Here is a 19,580-nt window from a genome sequence, read left to right as displayed (position 1 = left end):
TGTGTGTGTGTGTGTGTGTGTGTGTGTGTGTGTGCACTTGTGTGTTTGTAATATTATACGAAATATGAATGTCTCACTACCCCTTACTACATACCAAATAGCATATGCAGCTTGTAATGTTCCTTTACTCTGTGAAAGATGCAACTTTGCTGATACTTCTTAGAAACCCACTGAGCTATGTAGCCTGATGGAAAGTATAAAGCAGCAAATAGGTGCACAAAATTAAGGACTAAGCTTTTCCCCCACTTCCATCAGTGGGGCTTTGTCCCCCTTACCTCTTACTTAAATGTTCTCATTTTGAGATTGCTCTATATTGGAGAAAGTTTAATCATTTCTAATCCATTAAAATAATGATCTCACTTTCTCCCCTACCCATTGACCTTAGAATACACTTTGTAAGCTACCTTTAAAATATTACTAATCTCTATATTAAGCAGTGGGCAAAAGGCTTATGAATATTCATCATCTTTAGCAAATATAGTTTAAGCAACTTCTCGTTTCAAACAAGCAAATGCAGCTTGAGTAAGTCAAGATAAAACCATATATATGGAGACTATGTGTAACTTTATTTGGTAGCCTGACCTGTGTATGTTTGAGGGATGGCTTCTAATAAATGTAGAGCTTACAGAATCTCCTTTATGACTTTGCTCACAGTGCATCATTAACAACACTGTGTGTTTGGTATGGTTTAATACATTCTGTATTTGCTGAACAATGCAGTGCCTGGTAACAGGCATCGTGTGTAGTATCTCTGGCTGTAGATTGGCTTAACATGGGTATTTGTGTTAGATTGTTTGTGTTTGTTTGACACTAACATATCTGTTATATGAACATTGTACATTAGTTGTTTCTGAACTGTGTTTGTTTTTTTTCCCATTTTTAATACTAATCCGATACACTGAGCACTATGTATATTTGTCTACAAATACAATACTCTGAGAAATAAATAAAGAATATATTTAATTGCCTTTAAATAAGTTTTCTTCATTAGGAAGGACCCAAGTGTCCTCTGTAAAGGAAATACTATTAGATGAACCTAAAGGAAAAATGGAAATAAATGAAGTATTAGTGAACAAATTAAATAAGCAGTAGGTTGTATATTAATGTGAAACATATATACAATCTAATAAAATATAATTTGATTTAAAAATAAATAATTTCATAGTGAATGACTATTCCTCCCACAGGCAGACCATAAAAGCAAAAACTTGTCATTCTATCAGCATTCAACTGAGAAGGAAAAAAAAATGGTTGGACACTGGTAGGAAATGAAAAAACTTGATGTTAACTCTTGAAGATTTTGGCTTTACTATTGACATTTTAGACTGTATTGAGGTCCATGGGATCTCAGCATGGTTGTGCAGCCTAGCTGAAAATATTTCAAATGTATTTCTATAAGTACAAGGCATTTGTATAAATTTGCTTAAAACAACTTGTGAGCATACATAGTATTAAAAACAAAAAGACTGATCTTGCTTTTGTTACACATGGTGAAATAGCTTTAAAAAGTAAAAAGAAACTCTAAATGGACTAACCAGTACTGATCTCATTGTATCAGACTGCAGTGAAAATTATAATATAAGTTAGTAATGGAGAGATTTACAAGAGTACTGTGTCGTTACTTCTTGTCAGTGACTACTTGATGGGATGCAAGTCTCCAGGTGGTTTCAGACCTGGCGATAGTACATCCAGAATGAGTACCGAGCAGGAAATACTTAACAACCTTGGGCATATAATTATATCAGGAACTCTAAGAAATAGTATGGAGGCCTAACATGACAACATAAAACTGAGAGAGTACCTGAAAACAATTAGGATGGAACTACAGTATATATGTCAGGACCATTAGGGGAGCCTAATGTCTATGACTTGCTTGACTGGCAATATAATTAGCAAGTGAACATATATCATAGATAAATAGACATCTCCAGCAATGTACAAGGATGGTTGCGAAATAATGTTGGCATTAAACTGTTCACTGACAGATACAGATAGCTAGCAGAACCTGCTCAGAATGTGTATTTAAAATATATAAAACTGTTTGGTAACACAGGTGCTTTCTTGACAGTGTCTTAACAACTGCAGGAGGGTGCCTCTGGTGAAGACAAAACTAGATGTTTCCTATTGGTAACCATTTGAAATGTCTAGACCAGCTAGAGCAAGTCCCAAAATGCAGAGTCTGAAAGGCCGAAAGATCAGACATGCACACCGAGTCCAAGACGCTATTTCTCACAATATTCCCCTTTCTCTAAGGTATGATGATCTTGGAGTTGGTATACATATACGTTTGTGGAATGTGGGGGTGCCCCCCTACAAAAAGAAGTTTTTAGAAGAAGGGTGATTTTTCTCGTTCTTCTCTTGGGGTTTGGTGGGTTTTTTTTGGGAGGGGCCTTTTAGGCACTCGGCATTGTGTGTGTTGACATTTCAATAGGGATCCTTCCCTCTTTTTTTGTCTACTGACAGGTAAACCATTATAATGAACTAGGATATTAGTGAGAGGGATACTACCAAGTTGTTTAAGGTAAGGAAAAAGACAAATGTCAGCTATCATAATGTCTTACCTGAAAGATACAGCCAACAATATGGCCAAATGAACTACATTTTTGGGTTCCTGTTATGCAACTATTAAACAAATGTATGAACCAGACTAGAAATGGATCCACCCACAATGAAATAACTAGAATAAGGTGATGGCATACCTCTTAACTATCCAGATTTTGGATTGAAACCCCTAATCTGTTTTTAAAATTTTGCTCCGTCCCTTCTAGTTCTGAATATTATTTTCAAATATTCCATGTTAATAAAACCACATTTAAAAAGCTTTCTATAATTTGTGGCCTTTTCGTAAATATTTTTTCCTTTTTTAATAACTCTGGAGGTAAGAATTAAGAGGTATAGAAGACAGAATTATTCATCACTGAACAGTATTTGTATGTTTTAACAAATCACATAATGATGGCTTTAACAATATAAACGAGTAGCTTCTATGAAGGTAGTATCATCAAAAGATGATTATTTGAATGGACACCTATGTCCATTTGCATTATCCCTGTATTATCCTTTGGATCTGTTAGACTTTTTCATTAAATATTGTACTGATCATAGATTGAATCTATTCTAAGAGATACGGGTTTAAGAACTAGTCATGCTTGCCAAGTCACAGTGGAGAGGAGGGTCATGAGGCCAGCTGGTGTCCCAAAACATAACTTACATTTTCTCTGATTATTTCAGCAGGAAAAAGTTACCACGCTTTCTAAAAGCAGGAGTAAATGGGAGTATAGTAAAGCATCTTTTAGTCACTGTCCTTGTCATCCACCTCCATTTTTTTTATCTTTACATGGAGAAGTGATGTCACATAAGCATTAGTTAATTTAACATCAATTAGAGCGAAAGGAAGAAATTAAACTATTTCAGGGGAAAAAATGTTTCCTGTGTGGAATGAAGCCTAATAGGAAAGTATTAAAAAATGCATCCATGGGGAAGTGAAACAGACCATTCTAAGTTCCATCCATTATATGCAAAAGTGCTCCCAGAAGGGAAGGGGGTTATCCTACTCATAGTCAATTAGCATAGGTTACTACAAGAATTAATTATGGATCATGATCACCCTGATTTTTACATGCTATGACATGTAGGGTGCAACTTATTTTTCCATTTAATAAAGGTTTGTTTCTTCCTAGTTCTTTTGTCGTAGCAGAAATAAACTAAAATGTGGAGCCTTGTGAAGTGACTAGTGCAGGAGTGAAACATTCTGAATTTTGTTATAGAAATCATTTTTGTATGGTGAATGTCAAAATCAGCAATCTATTTCCGATAAATCCTGGGAGGTTGTTCCTGCAATGAAACAGGAATATCCGATTGGGGGGGGGCATTTTGGACAGAACAATATGTGCATAATACTTCCAGAACTTCTATTACACAATGATAACTACATCCCAGAATTCCACAAAACATACATTGCCCATCAGAAGATTGCATTACAGATGAAAAAGATACATTTGCATCTCAAAAGATGTATAGTGAGGCTTCCCTTCAGATACTGTTTAGCTGAATGCTTTTTTTTTTTTTTTGCTTTAGCATAGTTGTTTGACACTATATTTGGTCCCAGATTTTTGAATGTTTTACATTGTAATAATATGAGCAATATGTATTAATTGCAAGTGAGCAACATCTCAGATAAAGAGCAAGATGTTTTTATTTCTTATTTTTGCTTTTTTTGTTTTTTTGAATTGCTTTTTCTCTGTGTCAGAGCATCCTTTGAAAGAGAATGTATAGGAAAGGTATTGAGGTTTTCCCCTCTACACTGGTTATTCTGATGGTTAAGCATTTGTAGAAGTTGTCCATGTTATTTTGCTTAAAGTCTACTTGCACTTCATTACATGTGAGTTAGTCATTTATACAGCTGAGTTACTGAACATTATACCATGACCCCCCATTAATATTCCAAAACGTGCACGCTGATTGGCCAGCGTGCACGTTGCAAATCGACTTATACTAATGGAAAAAGGTCTGGTCACCCGGACTTTTTCCATTAGTATAAGTCTCTTTTAAAACACTGTCTCGCTATGTTAAAAGAATTTAACTTAGCGACACAGGTTTAAAAAAAACAACGGAGATCTCCGTTGCTTTTTTTAAAGCTGCCTCGCTATGTTAAACTCCTTTAACATAGCGACACAGTGTGTAAAAAGCAATGGAGATCTTGCTTTCTCCGTTGCTTTTTTTTTAAACCTGTCTCGCTATGTTAAATGGGTTTAACATAGCGAGACAGCTTTAAAAAAGCAATGGAGATCTCCGTTGCTTATTTTAAAGCTGTCTCGCTATGTTAAACCCATTTAACATAGCGAGACAGGTTTAAAAAAAAAAGCAACGGAGAAAGCAAGATCTCCGTTGCTTTTTACTGTTTTGCTATGTTAAACCCATTTAACATAGCGAGACAGGTTTAAAAAAAAGCAACGGAGAAAGCAAGATCTCCGTTGCTTTTTACTGTTTCGCTATGTTAAATGGGTTTAACATAGCGAGACAGCTTTAAAATAAGCAACAGACATCTCCGTTGCTTATTTTAAAGCTGTCTCACTATGTTAAACCCATTTAACATAGCGAAACAGTAAAAAGCAATGGAGATCTTGCTTTCTCCATTGCTTTTGGCCACAGCTCTGATGTACTGCGTAGGTATGCGCAGTACATCAGAACTGCCGCGGATACCAGACAGCTGCGGAAGGGCAGCAAAATGGCATTATACAATGCCATTATTTAAGAAAAGTAATTATTTCTTTTCTTAAATAATGTCATAGTATAATAGCAATAACCCACTTCTGGGTGTGGGTAATGTGGGATTTACCCACGGTTGTCTTTGTTTGGTCCCTCGGGCTTCGCCCTCGGGACCAAACCACGCCAACCGTGGGTAAATCCCACATTACCCACACCCAGGCGTGGGTTATTGCTATATTATCATATAATGACACATAAAATGTATTAACAGCTTTCAAGTTTCAGTTAGAAACTGTAGATCCATATCTACAGAATCATTTATAGTGGTGGGAATAGACTTTATGGTGCCAGTTTAGAAGATTGAGTTGGTTCTTATGGATTACCTTAGAAGCTAACACAGGAATAACTTTCTTTACACTTCCGGCTAATTAAATTGATAAAAAACTCATTCTCTCTTTCACTCGATATATATATATATATATATATATATATATATATATATATATATATATATATGTAATCTATGGAGACATTAAGTTGGTTGAATGCATTCAGTGCATGCAGTAGTGATCTAAAAGTTATATTTTTGCAGAACACCGGAATTGTTTTGTGAGAAGTTACTGTACATTGGTGAGTGAGAATTTACCTTTCACCCACTGTTATGCGATCTCACAGTTAGTATATATAATTAAAAGAGGGTGTGGGGTGCTTGCCCCCTGTGAATCCCCCCTATTTTTAGTTATTTTTAGTTCTGATCTTTTGATCCCAGTCATTTGAAGTTCAGTTTTTTTCTTTTGACATTATAAAGTGCACTGATATATAGATAGATAGATACAGAGATTGATAGTCAAAAGAAAAAAAAAACAGTTCCAAACCATTTTTCCATAAAATGTAAATAGATTCACCTATAAAAGTTTTATCAAAGCACTCATATACAAATAAAACAAAGTAACCATTATATACCAAATGGCGTTCACATGTAACGATCACATGATTGGTAGATCTGCACAACTTCCCCTGCACAAAAAAATAATATTCTGACTGTGGGACACTGCTTTTTTATTAATTTTTAAATTTTTGAAGGTTACTTTGCAATAGACAGGACAAATCAATAATCAAACAATAAAAACGGCAATGCTAAAGCGTAAACTAACACTGAAAAAAAAAACACGTCTCATAAGACTCAGGAACTCGAATAATATTTATTAATACTAGTTTAGTGCTTCTATTCATTATGATCAAACTTCATCAGAAAAACAGGAAGGACTTTGTTAATAGTGTTATAGTCATATTATGTGCTTGTTGAATTTCTATCTCATTAACTTGAATAGATTTAGCATGTTATTATACAATAGCTATGTCTCTGGTTATTATAGGCATATTATTTGGCTCAAAACATTTACCTGATTAACCTGCCATTTTTTTTAAAGATTGTTTTGTGCATTTATTATTATGGACAAAGGACCCCTTAAATTGTACTTTTTCCTGCCTATGTGTGCAGATCTGCCAATCATGTGAACTGTACATTTGACTGTTGTTTGGCATATAGTGGTTATTATGTGTAACAGAACACATCGATGAAGCTCTTATAGGTGAAACAGTGACCTGCGGTTGACTAAATGTCCATTTTATAAAGAAACTGGTACTGTTTTTATGATTACTACTAAGCTCAGTAAAGTTTGCACTACATTTTCCAGATTTTCTGATTTCAAAGATATACAGGGACTTTGAAATGGAGACTAGGAAGGCATGATCAGCTGTTTGTTGAAAATGGAAAATTCAAACACATTGAAAATCAATTATATGGTAATAACAGTAAATGTGTCTTTGGGTGTACAGCATAGCTCAAAAGATGCTGTGGGTGTAGATAAATGACTCATAAAAATTAACTTGTCCATGTAATTTTTATGCAAACTGTGAACAAGGGGGTCATATGAAGGAAGCATTCTCTAAACAATGTGCAAGTGTGGTTCAGATGAGCATTTCTTGGTGGATTGTCTAAAAATAACATAATTGCATAGAAAGAAATACCAGCAGCAATTACAGAAAAAAAGTTGAAAGTGAACAAATGCAAGAAAACATGTCTGACTTCTTAAGTAATACTTTAGAAATCACTATAGAGACTGAAATTTCCAATATATTTTCTGTTTTGGAGGAAGAGTCAGGAATGAGTGGGGACCAGACAATGGTTCTGATATTAGTACCTTTATAGGTGAGAAAATTAAAAAGAAAACACAAACAGAGAGGAAGAGAGAGACAGAGACAAAAGCTGGGGGTGAATGACAAATTAAGTCTTAAACAGTATGAAGAATTTGTTAATGAAGGCTCTTTACAGCAGAATGTTATAATGTACACATAGCGACATTGTTTGGTTACAAGATACTAAAAAGTTTAACAATTTTGAAAAATCAAGGTCTGAAGACCACGTACAGTAAAAACCATATTAGTGTGATAATTATGAAAATGTTGAGGGGTTAGCAATCTGCTTAAAACCTCATTAAGTTTACAGTTTACAATCGTGCATGTTCTTGCTCACAGATTGTTACAAGGCTAATGACCCAGTCACCTTTCTAATCCTAAGTTTTCCTGAAAGAATAATAATGTCCTGCATCTGAACAGGACATTGAAAGCCAAGCATTTATCTACTACCTTTGTCCATAAAGGACATGGGTGCCAGGCCTCGTGCAAATTGTCTATTCCCCATCCACTGATCTAGGTTGTGTTTAAATTGGGTAATAGACAAACTCAGCTTCACATTGATGGGAAGCCTGGAAACTGCTAAGCTGCTAAAATTGCAATAGGAAATGGATGGCAAACTGACAACAAGGTCATAGTTACAAGGCATCTCATCCAATGAAGAACACACTCAGGACTGCAGCACCTGACCGTTACCCACCTACCCTTAAAGTAAAACACAGTGTCAGTTATCCATTTACAGGGTGTGGGAGTAGAACCCACAGACTTCTGCATCAAAGCAAGTGTGCTACCTGTTGTGCTACTACAAGTGAAGCATTATGATTAAATCTTTTCTAGCAATTAGAGACTAAAGAATTTTAGCATCCTATGCTCCCTTTACAGAAGCTTTAAGAACTGAATTAAAGGAAATGCTATTACTACGTGTCAGATGATTATAACAATCTGAGGGGGGACATTTTACCCGCAATGTCAGCATGTATGCTAGGATGAAGAGATGAACTAAAGAAACAATGTCATGATTTATGAAGCCATAATAACTTGGAATGATCTTATATATTTTGGGTTCTTTGATACCAGCATATCATATATCGAATATAACCAGTGAAATTAATTTTATCATTTGTTCTCTGAGAATAAAAAAGATGTACACAATATTGAAAAGATGGCTTTTCTAAATCATGTGTCTCTTATTAGTGTAAATAAAGAAGCATATAAGGTCAGCTCTTGTGTAAATTCAAAATACTGAGTTGCATTCATTCATAAATTTAATATGCATTGTAAATAGTTTGTAGGAATGGAACAGATATAGTCAAACAAATTTTAAAATATTGCTGTTACAAACTTAGGAAGTTGATAGAATAACAGGTTTTGCATTAGCATGAATTTTCTGAAGGATATGAAGTCTGAAAATCAAATGTCTGTCATTCTTTTCTAACTTCAGTCTTTAATGATTTGCCACTAATTCGCAAAAAAAAAAAATGATGAAAAACAGACAAAAATATGAGGTGAAAATCTGAACATTCTTTGAAAACCTGTACAGTTGAGAGGTGTGACTGAATAAGAGAGAGTTATCCACATAAGTAACTAGGTCTCTCATGTCTGCATCTGTCTTAAAAGGTGTGCATTTATAACTTATGAGGTAGGAGACACTTTTCTGACACATACAACTATGTGGTACTTTTTCAAATTAGTCTGAAGCCATTTTTGATACATATTCCAGCTTTTGCTGGAGCTGTTTTGTAACAGTGGATGAGCGGATAACACAGCCCAGTTTGCACTCATCAGCAAACTTGTTCAACCATACTTCTGGGATATTGGATTGAATATACACAAAATAAATACAAAACAGAAGAGGACCTAGAACTGATTCCTGTGTAACCCCACTAGGTGAACTTTTACATTCAAAAAGGGAGCCAGCAACTTTCACAACTTGGGATCTATTAAAGAGCCAATTTGCAATCCAGAGGACAATGCAGGAACTTACATTAAGCTTGTCTAATTTTTCAATAAAACCAGCAAGGGGGATAAGGTCAAAAACCTTGCCAAGTCAAGATTAGCAGTGTGCCTATAATGTCCATGGTCCACAGCCTGAGTAACTGTTTCAAAGTGCTTAGAAAGTTTAGGAGAAAGGACGAGAAAGGACCTGACCTTCGAAAAACCAAACTGATTGGAATTGATATCAGTTAGGTTTCCTATGTCTGCCTAATGAGTTCTGCTATGATACATCCCATGGGTTTGCATATAAGGCTGGTCAGATCTGTAGAAGGACCACCCTTGTGTAGGGGAGTGACAGTGGCTATTCTCCAGGCATCAGGAATAAACCCTGTAGATAGGCTGAGATCGAACAGTTTAAGTAGAGGCTAAAACAGTGTATACTTGGCACTGATGAGAATGCGGCCTGGTATATTATCTGGTCCCACTGAAGTATAATTTTAAGCATTTGACAGGGATTGTAAGATTTGTTCCAAACTGATTTCTGGAGAAACTAAATTCTCAGGAAGAGTGGGGGTAACATTTTGAATAGGAGAGGCAAAGTTGTCACTAGGTTTGTCTGCTAACGTACTGGAGTTAGAACAGGTAATATTATAGATGAACTGAGTGCATGGTTGGCATTATTCCTTAATTTTCAAAGATGTAAAAAGATTTCCAGTTTTCTTTGGAATCTGCAGCGATTTTTAGTTGCTGCTCTGCTTTCCATTTTCTAATAGTGTTTTTGAGTTCCTCTCTGGCATGTTTCATTGTAGTCTTCAGGAAGGGGGGGGGGGTTCTTGCACTTTTTCATTATTTTCCTTCTTTTGTTGTACAGTTTATTAATGCAACAGTTTCATTAAACAGGCTTATTCCTAAATTTACCACTCTATTTACAGCAGATGGGTACTGACTTTTATAAGCACCTGTTCAGCAGCTGGTAGAAGTCAGAGGTGAATGTGGCAGCCCTCTAAATTGGGTTCAGTTGCAAGGGACTTGCATAGGCTTTCCATAAACTGAAGTAGGTTTGCCTTGGAGAAGTCTGTGAAGATGGTCTCATTTGGTGGTGATGTGGTAGCATTAGACCTGTAGGAGAAGTTGACTGATTTGTGGTCAGATTTAACTAGGGATGACGAGACATGAGATGAGGTACAGGTGGGGGCTAGGTTGGTAAGGCCAAATTTAAGAATATCATAGCATCTAGTAGGTAGTTTTACAGTTTGCTCCAGTGAATTGGTATTAATGAAGTCTAGGAAACATTAAGCATAGTTATTTTTAGAGTTGTAAGCCTGCCAGTCAGTGCTTGGGTATTTGAAGTATCCTAATAAGAAAGCTATTTGGTTTGATATTTAAGACCTCAGTGGTTTTGAGTTAATTTCTCTGATTTTTGGTGACACTGATGAGGATCTCTAGCTAGTAATTAAGCAATAGCTGGATTTCTTAAACAGAATTTGGATTTCCAGGAGCTCCAGGTTAAGGTTTGGGTAACTGTATGTGAAGTAGTGGCATTTCTAACACTCCACATTCCTAAGCACCCTGGAGAATATTAAGGTCCAACCTAACACTCTCATACTGGGTGACTTCAACTACCCCTCCATTAACTGGAAAAACTACTCATGTATCAATACACTTGCCCGACATTTCCTGGAATCCATTAATTCCAATACCCTGCACCAGCTTGTTCTTACCCCCACTAGAGGTTGCAACATCCCTGACCTTTTCATTACTAACATGGGCAATAGTTGCTCTATACCAATAGTCATCTCCTCCCAAGTTAGATCCGACCCCAATCTAATAACCTTGGAAATCCACATCCCTAGCCCCCCCTCCCCCCCACACACACAAAGGTAATTACCATGAAAAACTTCTTCAAAGCTAACTTTGGGCTCCTAAAAACAGAGGTGACTAACTTCACGGCACCCATGCAAATGGAGAATAGTTGCATGACCGCTGAATCATACACCAATGCACTGTACGAGCACTTAAGACAAATGCATGGCTCTCGCCATACCCAATAGAACCAAAACACTCTCCTCCAAAAAAAGGAAGCCAATCTGGTGGTCCTCTGCCATAAACAAACTCTAAAACAGAAGGAGGAATCTGATGCGGAATAAGGCGAAGTCCCAAGATTAGAAAAACTCCTTTATCAGTCTCAACAAAAAGTTGAGATCCCTCATCAAATCCTCTAACACTAGCTATGAAAACAGAATTGCAGAAGATAGTAAAGACAACCATAAGGCCTTCTATAGTTATGTAAAGAATCTGCCTGGCAATACCCAAATTTGTTCTGAGCTACTGCACAATGGTACCTCCTATACGGAGCCAACAGATATTGCCAATATACTGGATGACAGATTCAGTACCAACTTTATCCCCCCAAAAGGACCAGTCACAATACCAGTAGATTGCCAGGCACCCTGTATTGCTACTCCACAGGTTAAAACAGCACTGTCCATGGCCAAGAATACAGCTTCTATGGGACCTGACAATATCCCTGGCTGTGTTCTACATGAACTACAGAGTGAACTGGCACCTCACTTGTGTGACCTGTTCAATCACAGCCTCACCTCAGGCTTTGTCACTACCAAATAGCACACTCCTACAGTCATCCCTCTCCACAAAGGAGGAGTGACTACAGACCATGGGAACTATCACTCCATTAGCCTAACAAGTCTGATATGCAAAGCTATGGAACGCATCATCATGGACCTAATAAATAAGGATATAGGGAATCTCCAAACTCTGGACCCCACACAGTTTGGTTTTGTGATGGATAGATCATGCCTGCTCAACTTGGTCAACTTCTTTGAGTCAGTCAGCAGAGCTGTGGATGAAGGCAGGGTGGTTCACACAGCCTACTTTGATCTGGCTAAGGACTTTGATACCATTCCCCACTCAGGAATCATAGAAAAACTCACCAAGCTAGGCATCAACCCCTATATCACTAGGTGGGTTGCAAACAAGCTCACAGGTAGTACCCACAGTGTAAAAGTAGCTGGCTCTAATTCAGCCTGCTGACAAGTCACAAGTGGAGTCTCACAGGTTTCGGTCCTGGGTCCTCTCCTGTTTATGTACTTCTCTGAAGTCCAGGCCAACATGAAGGGACTCTGGCTGATAAAGTTCGCAGACGATTGCAAGTTGGGAGGTATTATTAATTCCCCAAGTGATATTGACATCCTACAGAAAGGCCTCACTGAGACCAACGAATGGTGTCAGAACCATGGCCTTAAACTCAGTGCCAAAAAATGTCTCATCATCCCCTTTGGGAAAAACCCGGTTCCCATGAATTACCATATCGATGGTAGTCCACTGAACACAGAAGGCATTATAAGAGATCTGGGAACACATCCTCTCTTTTGACCACCATATTGCCACTATGGTCAGAAAGTCCTTCTATGTGGCACATCTCATTACTAAGTGTTTTGCGTCCATGAAGAAAGAGGTCATTGTCTCCCACTACTCTTCCCTCATTAGGCCAATCATTGAGTACAGTGCTCCATTTGGCATGTACCTCACTAAACACCTGCAACAACTGGAGAGGCCACAAAAGTACCTCACAAAGAGGATGCTAGGCCTTAAACATTTGTCCTACATGGACAGACTCAAAAAACTCCAACTATTCTCTGTCTCATATCACCTACTAAGAGGCGATCTCTGCTTGACTTACAAAGCCATGTCTGACCCATCTATGTTAGAAATGTTACATCTAAAGAAATCCCAGTCCCTATGCACCACACACTCCAGAGACCGCTACCTCATTACCACAATCAACAGAACTTGCTGGAGGGACAGGTTTATAACCCAGTGAATGCCCATGCTATGGAATATACTTCCCATACATGTCAAGCAGAGCACCTTACTGGCCCTCTTCAAGAGGAAATCTTGATGAGTGGATGGGAAATAGAAAATTCACCTCGGGGATCACTCCAGTGGCTCTACTCGACAGAGGCACTGGGAAGTAAGGTCTGGTGGCAAGATACTAGGGTAATCCTATGGGATAGGCTTGTAAAGGCTCCAGGGCCATTAAACTAGTACACACCTATGAACCTATGAACCTAAATATAGATACTCCAGTGTAGTTACTAAGGGACCTGAAAGCATGATAGGTACTAAACCCTGGTAAAGATGGGGTGTGGTCATTGCACTGAAACCATATCTCAGTAACTACACAAATATGAATGTGTTCAAGTTGCAGGAAGGCCTTAAATTCTGGTGTCTTTCTGTTTAGACTCATAGCATTGAGTAGTGCCATCTTGATGTCTAAATTTGAGTTTGAGTTTTCTATGTAAGAATGTTCTGAGAGGGTCTGTCCTTAAATAAGGCAACCTAACAGCAACAAAGGCTTAAGCCAGTATGCAGAAGCCCTGGTACAACAGGTGTAAGCCATCCCTGGTGAAACAGGAAGTCTTATGTACTATACCCCATGCTCAAACATACTGGATCCCCTTAGAATGACACCAACTACTTAGCCAGTTTTTAAAGTTAATTATCTTGTCTTCATCTCTAGACATCATTCTTGGTAAAAGCAAGATATTACTCAAGGCCACTGTCTTTCTGGCCTCTAGCACATGCATAATAAGTAAGTTCTTGTCTCTCTGCACATCCCAATGGGTGGATAACCTCAAGTCATTCACTCCCATATGGGTCAAAACAAGTTCATAGTCATATCTCTCTGATTTAAGGGAGCTTAGGGACCTTGTAACATCACAAATCCTGGTACTGGACAAGTAGCTTACAGTCATTCTATTATTATACAGTCTTGGGAATGTGGAGTCTGTATGCCTAACTGTAGAGTCATCTATGACTAAAACATTTCCCCATGTGAAAACAGAGTTAGTGAGTCTATTGAGCTTTGTTCTGCTTTCCTGATAACTCTTGGGTGAACTATGTGGATTTGCAGTATGTTTGAGTGGAGAAGGAGATGGTGTTATTTGTGTCTTGCTGGCTGTGATATTTTACAGTGAGTTCTGGGAAGCTTTGACACATTTTTTTACAGCCACCACATGTTATGGGTCTAGCACTTGCTTAATTTCTCCACGTCTTTTGGTTTCTAATACCATGACGAGAATGGACCTGATTCCTAAGTCAAAGTATGATTAAAGTTCATGAAATTAGTAAAGTTTTAGTCTTTGATGTTAGCCAAAAGTGCTCTTTGTTGCCCCCACAATGTGCCCAGTACTGACTTCTTCTGCAATTCATACAGAGTTACATGTATTGGTACATATTCAAATAAGACTGTAAATTATTTTTTATGAGACCCATTACTCCTACTACTATTGGAACTGTCTGGGTATCCTTCTTTGACATTACCCTCATTTCTGCCTGCACATCCTGGTATTTTATGACTTTATGTCTCTCTGTACATAAGATACTGTAATCACTGGTTGTAGCAATTTCAATCATCAATACTACTTTTGTCCTTCTTTCATGGACCACTATATCTGTTTTTTTCATATCTATTTTTTAACTTTTAGTAATGGGTGATCCCGTGTGATACAAATTTCATCATTCTCTACAACGCTTTGTGACTCATGTTTCCAATGCTTTCCAGTTACTTCAATACTGTAATGTTTGCACAATCTCCAATGGAACTCCTTGCCACATTATTATACCTTTCAGTATGCAGGCCCTCTGCCATTACTGTATCACACACAGCATCAAGACGTGTAACTGTTTCAGTTCAGTTTTACAGAATCTGCATTTGTCTGTTTCTCCCACATGTTCAATGGAATTTGTAAACCAAGGTGTATGTCATCCACTGTCCTGGGCTGCCAATATTAGCCTTTCATCTTATTTAATTTCACCTCTCCTTAACCATTCCTGCATCAGATCCTGAACAACATGAGGTTGTTCCAGGAATTTTCTGTACTTGCATCTATATTTATGCATTTTTATCTGATCTTTCTCCTTATGTTCCTTCTTTTGCTTTTTCACAAACTCAGTTGCTGCCTGATTTTTGTCTCCTTCTGGTTTGGTTTCCATTACCACTTGACACTAATATGTTCCTGCTTAACAAGGCAGGGAAGCCATCTTAGATTTGTTCTCTTCATATTTCAAAACTTTCACTGTTGGATCTGATGAGGTCAGCAGATCTATACACGTAATCACTTTTGAGGAGGCCATACTGCCTTTAGACTGAGGAATATATAATTTTGATATACACTGATTTTTGCAGATTATTTGATAAGCGTAAAACATTTTTCTTGTTTTCCTGTCCAACTGATCCAATATGTTTTAAGGCAAGTCAATCACCCCAAAACTGTAAGTTAGAACTAGAAGAGCAAATTGGTTTAGAGCTTAGACTTTGTTCCTAGATGTCAGGGCTGTTTTCAGTATTAATGTCAGTCTTCTAAAATATTCCTCACTGAGTTTTGTTCGCATTTGTTCATGTTTTATTGTCAGTCCTTCCTCAATTCCCTAATATTCAAGCACTCCCACTTGCTGAAGTTCTTTTATATCACATTCCTGTCCCAAATTGATATTTTCTTGGTGCTACAGCTTTCCTGCTTTAATTGTCACGTTTGCACATTTATCAAGACCAAATTACATTCTTATATCATCTGAGAAAGTTTTGACTACCCCCAGCTGTGCTTACAGCTACTCATCTGATGAGCCATACTGTTTTAAATCATCCACAAAAACAAGTCTTTACTCTTTTTTGTTGCCTGGCAGCCAAACTGTAACTATGATTTAATGTGTTAAGTAGACAGCTTAATGGGTTAAGGGCAAGGCAAAAGATAATTGATGACAAAGAGTCATCCTGGAATATCCCCCTTTGAATATTTATCCCCGTGATGATAATTTGTCCTTTATCATGGCTGTGGTTTGCCAATGTTTTATGGTCACTATAATGTAAATAATCAATGCAGGGTATATTTTATACTTAAGCACTCCTTTATCCATGAATGTGGAATACTGTAAAAAATTTTTTTGTAATCTATCCATACCATACTTAGATTTTTCCCCTTTTTACATTTCTGCATTATGATTTTAACAACAAATGATCTTTGCTCCATATGACTTTCATTTTTTTACCATTTTTTCTATTGCCATGATTGAGTTGTCTTCTAAATGGCTCTATGCTCTGTCAGCACCAATTCCATATATAGTTTATACATTGTCGGAAGGCAAGTTATCGGTCTGTAATTTTTAGGATAGCTTGCAGTTCACTGTTAATGAGGAGTATTATTTTTCCTGTTGTTAACCAGGCTGATGTTTTTTGGGGGTATACATATAAATAGTTCTTACTCAGGCCTATTTCATAATGTAAAGATGTTAAGACTTTTAGCCAGAAATTAGGTACTGCATTTGGGCCTGGGGTCTTCCAAGCAGGATCTTTTCTTAATTTTATTTCAGTTTCTCTGGTCATTACTTCATCCCATTTCATATCCTGTACAATTGAACTTCTTACTGATTCTTTTACTCCTTCAGTCCATTCAGCATCTGTGTTATATTATACAGGGTCTTCATAGATATTTCTCCAAAATGTGTCTGCTTCTTTTTTTGGTGGCATTTCTATTCCTTTTGCTTTCCTTCCCAATTTTCTATAAAACTTTTTGGGTCATCAATGAATTGCTTATTTTGTACTTTACCTTTATATTTATCTGCATATCTTCTAAGTCTTTCTGCTACTGCTGATATCTTGTTTATTATTTGCAATAGCATGTGATAGATCCAGGTCTGTTGTAATACTGCATGTTGCTTATATCACTTCTATCTTTCTAAGTATTTTTGTTGATCTGTTAATAGCTACATTTCTTGTTTTAATTGCTTTATAGTTTTCTCTGTTTAATACTTCCATGATGGCATTTGATTTCTTCCCTTCCTTTACCTCATTGTCCTTTACTATTATGATAAGACTTTGTTATTAATTTTGCTGTACAGTAATATATCCTATTTACCTCTGTTATGTTACATACATTTCTGTTAATAGTCTTGATTACTGTGTTCATTTGTTTAATCAGACTTCTAACATTTTGGGTCTTATTGACTTTCTGTAATCTATTTCTTTCATTGATCTTCATATGTCTAGCCATCTCTGTTAAATCAAGCAATTCTTCCCTTAGATCATTTTTTTTCTAAACTGAGGGCACATTCTTTATTCTCCATTGCCTGCAGGCATTCTACAGAAAGTTCCACAACATCTTCCCATGACATATTCATTCCAACTGCATTCTGCATCATCCATTGCTCTTTCATATGGGAACTCACTGGCCTACCACTCTACAACATTGACTATGACAGAGTTGCCTCCATTTCCTGTTCCTTCCCTTGCTGTGCATCTCCAACTGAACATTTATGCTTTTTTCTTGGCTTCATGTGGCAACTGATCATATACTTCCTGTTCTACCTGTTTCTCCTTAATTTGGGGACTCACTGTTCTATTACACTGTGACATTACCAAACTTAGATGTTCTATACTAAATCTGTCACTTCACAGGTAATCCATAGATTCAGTTTCTATTTCTTTAACTTCTGCATTACTAATCCTCTTTTTTACTTCCCTCTTTTGTTTTCTTATTTTTTTTTGTATTGCTGTATTGTAAAATTTGCCATATCCAGATGCCTTTGCCTGTATTTCTCTTCAAATATCTTTGGTGCTGCTTTTTGGTTTATTGATTCGTTTTGCTTTCTCCTTTGTGTAGATATTGCACCATATTAAATCTGTTTTTTTTCCATGTCCATATTTCTTCTTCAGATGTCTACTATTCCACCTGTTTCTCCTTACTTTGGGGACTCATTACATCATGTATCCATTAATGGTCTAGTAGTACGCTTTGACTGATTTGGTGTTAAGGAGGTATGATTCTTAGCGATATCTGGCTGGTGCAAGAGGATACCCTCCATGTTTTATGAATATTTACACCTCTTGCATGTTGTGCTATCAACTGTTAAAATAGTAAACCGTCAGTAAGTATAAGACAGTTGCTACATTGTCTTTGAACACCTAATGCAATTAGACTGGCCACAGATAGTGTGACAGCAGACCGCTAAGCCATTTTGCAGACAGTAAACGACTGTGGCTTGTGGAGTATTGTGGTATCTGATGGAGAGCACTGTAGTAGACACTGAAGATTTATGGATGAAGTAGTTAGGGCGATACTCTGAATTTAGGTTAGACAATATCTAATCAAGCAGAACTTATTGAAAAGAAAGAATTTGTTTTGTCAAGAATGATGAATAATGAGGATTCACCTAATTGGCTACTACCTGGCTACTACTATTGCTGGTCTCACCACAGCTTCATACTGCTGGGATTCAATGTCCCTTTATTTGTTTTGTTTTCAGAAGCAAAACAGTAATACTAATTCTAAGATGAGAAGCAGGCCACAGGCTCTTTGGTGATCAGCGTCTTATTCCAGATGATGCAGGGGTCGGTAGGCTTTTTGTAGCTTTTTCATAGCAGATGCCTTGATTAGCAGCCAAGTCAATCAGAAAAGTCCATACAGGCACATCTGAGTAGTCAAAGATTGCCAGGAATCAATTACCCCCTCCCCCCTCCGCCGAATGATCTCTCCCCATGAGCAAAACAGTAGCACAAATTCCAAGAAGGCAACTATGAAGCAGAGATCAGGTTTTCTGGTGATCAACAGTCACTAGGAAATAATGTTCCTATGCTCCTCCTCTCACCAGGAGCAAATCAAAAGCACTAATCCCAAGGTGACTACTTAAAAGCAGGATTTGGCCTATCTAATGATTGGTTGTCTTGCACCAAATGTTGCAGAATTTTAAAGTAAGATGGAAAAGAATGAGTTAATATCCTAAGAATTGCAGTGTGCACTAAGCAGTTAGGAAGATATAATAATAACGTTTTTTGGGGGAAGGGGTCTCCCCACACATGGGAGGTACAGGGGGTCTTTTACCCTACAAAAAATATTTTTTTTTACTTTTGCCAAAAGTGCTTTTGGCTAAATGTATCCGGTTGATTTTGCAATCAACAAATTATTGTCAATCTATCAACATGACTCTGGCATCAGATACCTTACCAAGCACTTTGCCATTTCTAAAGAATACAGATGTTGCTACATCCATTTGTAGCAGGCATGTTGTGTTTCTGGGATGGGGGATTGGCAAGACCAAATACAGTGAGTGGTAGCCTGTATACCTTCCATAACTACTGAAAGCACCTCTACAAAGGGGAATCACAAGGATGAAAACAATGCAGTCTCAAAGAATGCACACCTTAGTAAAGACACAGAGAAAGCCAG

The 19,580-nt window shown here is 37.3% G+C and overlaps 1 protein-coding gene across 1 annotated transcript in view; it reads right to left on the bottom strand.

Annotated features, from left to right (window-relative positions):
- Nucleotides 1-959: 959 nt before the first annotated feature.
- Nucleotides 960-19,580, bottom strand: part of LOC122788017 — a 314,760-nt gene continuing 296,139 nt past the window's right edge. Inside the window, exon 8 of the mRNA XM_044054940.1 lies at nt 960-1,036. Coding sequence (XP_043910875.1) covers nt 960-1,036 — 77 coding nt within the window. The remainder of the gene's footprint in view (nt 1,037-19,580) is intronic.

Source organism: Protopterus annectens, chromosome 13.part0 (genome assembly GCF_019279795.1).
Source record: "Protopterus annectens isolate FY-2018-M chromosome 13.part0, PAN1.0, whole genome shotgun sequence".
Lineage (NCBI taxonomy): Eukaryota > Metazoa > Chordata > Ceratodontiformes > Protopteridae > Protopterus > Protopterus annectens.
This window is presented reverse-complemented; position numbering and strand designations above follow the sequence as displayed.